Source organism: Dipodomys ordii, unplaced genomic scaffold (genome assembly GCF_000151885.1).
Source record: "Dipodomys ordii isolate 6190 unplaced genomic scaffold, Dord_2.0 Scaffold7, whole genome shotgun sequence".
NCBI lineage: Eukaryota > Metazoa > Chordata > Mammalia > Rodentia > Heteromyidae > Dipodomys > Dipodomys ordii.
The window spans coordinates 2,699,821-2,707,052 of record NW_012267223.1 but is presented as its reverse complement, the minus strand read 5'-3'; the positions used below and the strand labels follow the sequence as shown (position 1 = coordinate 2,707,052).

The following is a 7,232-nucleotide window of genomic DNA, read 5'->3' as shown; positions in this document are numbered from 1 at the left end:
CCCCCGTCCCGCGAACCCCGAGTCCACGCCGCGGGGTCCGGGCCGCGGCGCGCCCTCCGGGGCCTCCGCTCCCCGCCCCCTCCTTCACCCTGGGAGGTGGCGGAACGAGAACCTCCTCCCCGGTCAACTTTAAAGCGACGGTTCGATGCCCGCCATCCCCCGGGCGTCGGCGCGGGGAGGTGTGCAGGAGGGAATGGAACGCGGTCCCGGCGCCCCGGGCGCCTCCCGCCCCGGAGCTCCTCGGCCCGGGCTTGGGCTGGAGTTCGGGGAACTCCCGAGGCCGGCGCCTGGCTTTCGAATTGGAGTGTCCCGAACCCCGATTCGCAGATCCGGCCTAAGAGGGTCCCCCCGCAGCCTGCCCGCACACCCCACTCTCGGGGAGGGGTGCCACGCACACACTCCCGCGTGTGAACTCGCGCGCGCGCACACACACAGGGCGCAGGTGCGGCGCGGGTGAAGCACATCTCCCTAACTTTGGTTCACAGCTGAACTTCGCGCAGCTCTGCACCCCTGAGGGTCCCCTGGCATGGAGGAGCGTTCTCAATCCCGGGCGGGCCGGGTGGGCTCACCCACGGGCTTGTTTGGTGGCCTCCTCGCTCTAAAACAGGCGTGGGAAGAGTCACGGGGGACGCGAGACACCGGTGTGTCTTGAGAAGAGGCCGCCCAGACTGCGGAGCGAGCGGGCAGGAGCCCCCCCCCGCCCCCCGCAGCGCAGGTTTGAGGGTGTCCTTAGCCCCCGGCAGCAGCCACAGCTGCCGGAGGCTGGAGATTTGTGGAAGCGCTGGTGAGCCTAGCCGGGCGCCTGGCCTGGCCTGGCCGCCGGGCGCAGACCCGCCTCTGAAACTGCACACAGTGAGAAAACAGGAAGCGGCAAAGTTCCTTTTCAGACTTGGCTGTTGAGGAGTCTCCAGTAATTTGAGATACAGTAGTATTTCCCCCCATTTTCATTTTTGTGACCTCCAGGGATTCGTGTTGAAACATGTCACCAGTGTTTATTTGGCTCCCACTAGAAGTTGCTGGAGAGAACATGGTCGATGGCCGGTCCTGGCGTTTCCTTGCCTAGCCAGGCCGCTGCCAGAAGGGAGAGCCGGCCTCTCTTTTTCTGCCTTAGGGTCTCACACCTCTCTCTGCCCTGTTGGCTTTTGTATGTATGGAATTATGACCTCTTGCCCTTTTTCCCCCTTAGAAGGGGGCATGGAATGTTAATACAGACTTCATGTTTTTCCTTGACACATGTGCATGTGTTGCAGGTGTGAGAGGAGGCACGCACAATCATGGTGCAGAAGTACCAGTCACCCGTGCGGGTGTATAAACACCCCTTCGAATTAATTATGGCTGTAAGTATTTTACATTTCAGCTTACTCATTGGCTTGTTTTTGTCATTATTAGAATTTCATGATCTATAAACTTAACGTTCACTCTCGTTGCTTATTCTGTCTTTACGATTATGAACTATATCTAGTATCTATAAGATGTTTCTAAAACGGAAGTCTCTGAAAATCAAAATAGACACTTAAAAAAAAGAGATGTACTTTAGAATGAATCGGCATTCGTTCTTCCTTTGAAAACACAGAAGTGAGGATCTGACTAAACACTTCCTGTGGATTTTGCTGTGTTTTTGTTTGTTGGAGTAGTGAGGGAGGGAGAGCCCAGTTCTTTCCTCGGCTGCTCCTTAGGCAGAGGGAATGCTGTGGGTGTGGGGACCGCTTCAGGTGCTCAGGTGCTGGCAGCCGGGGAGGGCGGAGGGCTGTATTGTCACTAACAATAGTGACTCTTTTTTTTTTTTTTCCATCAGTTGTGGGGCCTGAACTCTGGACCTAGGCACTATCTCTCAGCTCTTCAGCTTAAGGCTAGCATCTACCACTTGAGCCACAGTACCAATTCCAGCTTTTTCTGCTTAAGTGGTGCTGAGGAATTGAACCCAGGGCCTCATGCATGCAAGGCAAGCACACTACCACTGGCCACCTTCCCAGCCCTGTTTAGTGACTCTTGAATGAGTGTTCCCTCCTTTCACATGTGAGTCCTGTTAGAATTCTGTATGCAGGAGAGACTGGTCTACTTCTGTTATCTACCTCAAGAATTTAGTTTACAATAACCATTCTTCTAGCTATAAAAGATAAAACTTATCCAGTCACTTTTAGATTAGTGCAGGATATGCCTTCTCTTCTTTTCTGTTGCTTTAAGGCGTGATGGAAAAAGTATCTATCTGAAGAAAATATGTTAGTGGTGCCAAGCTCAGGAGGCAGGACATACACAGCCCAGGATGGGGTGCTCTGCTCCCATCCGTCCCTGCTCCCCACCTCTCAAAGGGAACCACTGGCTTGGAGGTTTCTTTTGCCCTCCTTCCCTCCCTCCCTTCCTGTCTTTTTTGCCTATACTGGGGATTGAACACAGTTTTGCCCAGGCTAGGCAAGCACTGTACCTCTGAGCTAATATTAACAGCTATTGTTTTGTTTGTTTAAATTATGTTGAGACAAGGTTGCACTGTGTTGCCCAGTCTGGCCTTGAACTCTGGCTAGAATTACAGGAGTATGCCACCATATCTGACTGCTATCTTGTTTAGGTGATTGTTTCCTTTTTCTGTTCTTTGTAGCAACGGAATCCATGTGCTTTTTTTTTTGTTTGGGTGTTTCTGCTTAGTATTATGTTTGTGAGAGTAGATCCACTTGGTCTTGAGCAAAATCAAAACTCAAATCCTCTACAGGCGAAGTTTTATGTTGTTGTTGGTTTTTTTTCCCATAAAAAATTGAGATGTTAATTTGCAGTGAAATGGTCACACAGTTGTACAGTTTGATTAGCTGTATGGTTTGATTGGTTGTCACCCACACCTCTGCCTATACAGAACATTTTCATTCATCCCCTAGAATGTCCCCCAGACCTCCTCCCTGTCCTATTTGTGCTGAGGGCTTGCTCCAGCCGGACTGTCCAGTCGTCCTGAGAAGAACTAAGAGCAGGGCACTTTTCCACCGCGTACCGCTGCTGCCTGTGCTGCAGCAGGAGTGAAAGGGAGTCTTGTTAGTGTCAGCCCCGTGGTGTGGTGGGAATCACCGGGTTTGGGAGTTCCGGCCGGGACAGGCTGGAGCCTGGCACAGAGGGAGGCTCCTGGCAGCTCTGGGACACTCAGCAACAGTTGTCCCTGGAACTTCACCCCAGGGGACCCTGCCGCCTCCATCTGCCAGAGCCACTGCAGCCTTTCCCGCTCCTGCCTGTGGCTCCAGCTCACATGCTTTCTCTGCTGGCCACAGCTCCTCTGGCTCTAGCTCACAGTTGTGGCATATCTTGTTGCGTTCTTTCAGTGACCAGTTCTTGTCAGATTTCCTGCCTTGTATTCTTGAGAAAAACTTGGACCAGTTTTCTTCCCTGGGACATCTGTATGCGGGTGTTGGGCCCGTGTTGGAATGTCTGCAGGTGTGTGTGTGGGGGGGGACCAGGATGGGGGTGGGTTATGTTTTCTGAAACCTTAAGTGTGGTTTAGAAAGCTTGGTGTAAGCCTGATAATTGGGGGCACAGGTTGGTCTCTTCTCCAGACACCTGCATTTCATGAAGTTTTGTCTAATGGTCAGACTTCCTCATCTCCCTTATTTTACTGTGTGTTTAAAACTGTGAGGTTTAGTTTGCAAATTTTGTGCATGAATTTGCAGATTGAAAATTCAAAGTCAGAGGCGTTTCCTCCCCTTCTTACACAATCAAACCATTTGTAAACTGCTGTTTTAGACAGTGGTCAACTTCCTTTCTAATTGCTGGAAAATATTTTTACTTCTTTCAATCTAAATTTGAAATACATTACTTCCTTTCTTCTTAAAACTAGAATGTTTGTTATACTGTTAAGATTTTATATAGTCACTTGCCCCTCATTTCTGGTTGGCTGTGTTGTGTTGTTCTGTTTCACAAAGGAGAAACCCTCCTGTAACAGTGTTCCATTTATTCACCATTCAGCGTGAGGAAGGTATGCAGGCAAGGGAGGCAGGCCTGTAGCTTCAGCTGGAATGTCCCGCCAACCTTCAAAAACGAATGTGTGCTGAGTGGTAATCACGGGGCTCACGGGGGCCCAAGGAGGGTTTGGCAGGTGGCCGGTGAGGGCGAGTTGACAGGTGCATCTTAATCTCACAAGCACAAGGACTCCATTAAACAGAACTTGTCCAATGTTCTTGTTGGTTTGTTTTAACCAAGAGTCCAGTTGTAATCTAGGGTAGCCAGAAAAGGATGGAGATGGAATGTGCCCAATGCAAATAGGCAAATGGAGGATCAAACATATTAATTGCATTAGATGAGTTAATGAAAATTTACCATTTATTTGAGGGTTGATAATCATGTTTAAGATGTCATTAGCTCTTTTGGAAGCGGAATGAAGTGGAGATTTACAGCCCTTGGAAGCATGGGGTTTTGGTAAATTCCCCTCCCCCCCATTCCCCCAGAGAGGGAGGAACCTGGGGTTCAGACCAAGCAGTTAATGGCCAGGAGCAGACTCTTGCTGATTCTGGTGTCTTGACATACACACATCTTGGAAGCTCTTCGGATCTGGTATTGGCCAGACACATTGGCAAGTAGGGAGGAGAAATGGGTCAACACAGGATGCCCAGCTGACTGTACTTTAAGGGTTGACTCTCACTGGGTGCTGGGACACCACAGCTCAGGATCTCAGATCAGGCTTGAGGCGTGGAGTGTTTTATCTTGAAATTTCTGGGATAAAACACAAGTTTTAAAGCTTTGCTTGGTATGTTAATGCACACCTAAAATCCCAGCATCTGAAAAGCAGAGGCCAGAGGATCATGAATTAAGACTAGCCTGGGCTACATAGGGAGACCTTGTCTCAAAAGAACTTAAAATATCTGGGCATGTATGGCTCACGCCTGTAATTGTAGCTACTCAGGAGGCTGAGTAGGAAAGTCTGAACTTATTTCCAGTAAACTACTCCCCTCAAAAAAAAAAAAAAAAAGCTAGAAGTAGAACTTTGGCTCAAGTGGTAGAATGCTATCTTGAACAAAAGAAGCTTGGAAATAGTGCCTAGGCCTGAGTTCAAGCCCCGAGACGGGCACAAAAACAGAAACAACAAAAAAACCTCAAGCCGGGCGCTGGTGGCTCACGCCTGTAATCCTAGCTACTCAGGAGGCTGAGATCTGAGGATCGCGGTTCAAAGCCAGCCCGGGCAGGGAGAGACCCTGACACTCCTATCTCCAATAAACCACCAGAAAGGCGGAAGTGGCGCTGTAGCTCAAAGCTGAAGAGCTGAAGGACAGCGCCCAGGCCCAGAGTTCAAGCCCCACGACCGACAAAAACAAAAACAAAAAACCTCAAATAGTATAAATCTTAAGATATTTTCAGAAGAAGCCCTGCCCCATGTCCATGAGAGAAGGAGAATTGAGGCCATGGCTTGGGCTCCTGAACTCTTTTCGGCCAAGGACAGCTGTTGCTCTAGCCAGTTGGGACACATGTACATCTCAGCACTTACGGCCTTGCTGAGTCTTGTTTCTGCCTGGCACACGTGAGGCCTTCCCCTCCATCCCAGCGCCCTGCGTTCCCCACAGGCCCCTCATCTCCAGCCTATGCACACACCTGCTTCAGCTTCCCCAGTCCTGTTCCTTTCTCTCCCAGCCACCACCTGTCCACCTGGAGTCCTCTTCTCCAAGGGGGCTACTTATTCCTTTTCCTCCCCTCGCCCCACAGCCTGCTCCCTTACTCTCCCATCTAGTGAGTTCTTAAGGCCCATCCAACCTGTGTCTTACCTCCTTTCACCTCGCTCTGTCAGTCAGATGAACTTCCCATTATGAGTGCTGCAGTCTGTTCTGTTCTGTTCTGCCCTGTTGTGCCACAGCTTTTCCTACTTCCTTGCCTCACATGCTTGTCTCTTCCCATCTGTCTCCTCCATGCTTGTTCTTCTCGTCTTGCGCCCTCCCCCCTCCCTGTGGCTCCCAAAGCACGCCTCATGTCTCTCCCTTCACTGGGGGACAAACGAAGGTCTTTGTGTATCCCAGGCATCTGTGCTGTCCCTGAGCCACACCTTGGGACTTCCAACAGGTTACTATTACTGAGGACCTTAGTGTGTCATTGTGCTTGCTTTCTTCACATGTCCCTCAGGGTAGAGACTTGTCGGTCACTCTCTTAGTCCGTATAGGGAACAGCACATGGATGTGCAGAGGTGTGGCCAGTGGGTTTTGTTGGCTCATAGGAACTTGGGCTTGGTGGAAATGCAGACCTTGCAACAGAGTTTCAGGCATGGGAATGTGTTTTCTATGGAGGAGAAGCAATGTGTTATGATCCTTCAAGCACTTTCAGTTCACCAGTTCCTCGCAGGTGAGCAAGCTCACTTGGAAGGAAGTTGGCTAATTTTTTTTTGTCCTCAGAAATTATGCAAAACTCTGTTGGTAAACACTATAATCACAACTGAAGCAATGTGTTTTTCCACTTAACACTCCATGCTTGCCAGGCGCCCATGGCTCTTGCCTTTAATCCTAGCTACTCAGGAGGCTGAGATCTGAGTATGGTGGTTCTAAGCTAGCCCAGGCAGGAAACTATGAAACTTATCTCCAGTAAACTACTCAGAAAAGCAGAAAGTGGCGCTGTGGATCAAGTGGTAGGGTGCTCACCTTGAGCAAAAGAAACTCAGGGACAGTGCCCAGGCCCAGAGTTCAAGCCTCAGGACTGGCAAAAAAACACCAAAAAACAAAGAAAGCTTCATCCTTTCCTTGGTTGAAAACTGAAGAACTGATTTGCCGTGGACAGTTGTTGGTTAATGCCCCACTAAACCCAATTTATCCCAGTCCCCTCCCCCCCCTTTTTTTTTTTTGCCAGTCCAGTGTCCCTGAGCCTGTGCTAAGGCTACTTCTTTACCACTTGAGCCACAGCACCACTTCTGGCCTTTTCTGTGTATGTGGTAATAAGGAATCAAACCCAGAGCTTTGTGCATGCTAGGCAAGCACTCTACCACTAGGCCACATTCCCAGCCCCCCAGCCCCTTTTAAGGATTCATTAATAAGAGGGTCTCCTGTGAAACTCTCGTAGTTGCAGATGCATACTTTTGAGCTAGTTCACCCTCTGTTAGATTCCCTTAGTCCCCTCTCTGCTCTCCTGGCCTTTGAGAAACAGTATTTGGTGGGTCTCAGACCTAAGTCTGTAATAGACTTTGTTTTTTTTTTTTTTGGTCGGTCGTGGGGCTTGAACTCTGGGCCTGGGCGCTGTCCCTCAGCTCTTCAGCTCAAGGCGAGCGCTCTACCACTTGAGCTACAGCGCCACTT

General features: G+C 50.0%; 1 protein-coding gene across 1 annotated transcript in view; it reads left to right on the top strand.

Moving 5' to 3' along the window:
* Nucleotides 1–1,182: 1,182 nt before the first annotated feature.
* The window catches only part of Sec14l1 (SEC14-like 1 (S. cerevisiae)), a 31,630-nt gene continuing 25,580 nt past the window's right edge, over nucleotides 1,183–7,232 (top strand). The window contains exon 1 of the mRNA XM_013036387.1: nucleotides 1,183–1,337. Coding sequence (XP_012891841.1) covers nucleotides 1,275–1,337 — 63 coding nt within the window. The 5' untranslated portion in view covers nucleotides 1,183–1,274. The remainder of the gene's footprint in view (nucleotides 1,338–7,232) is intronic.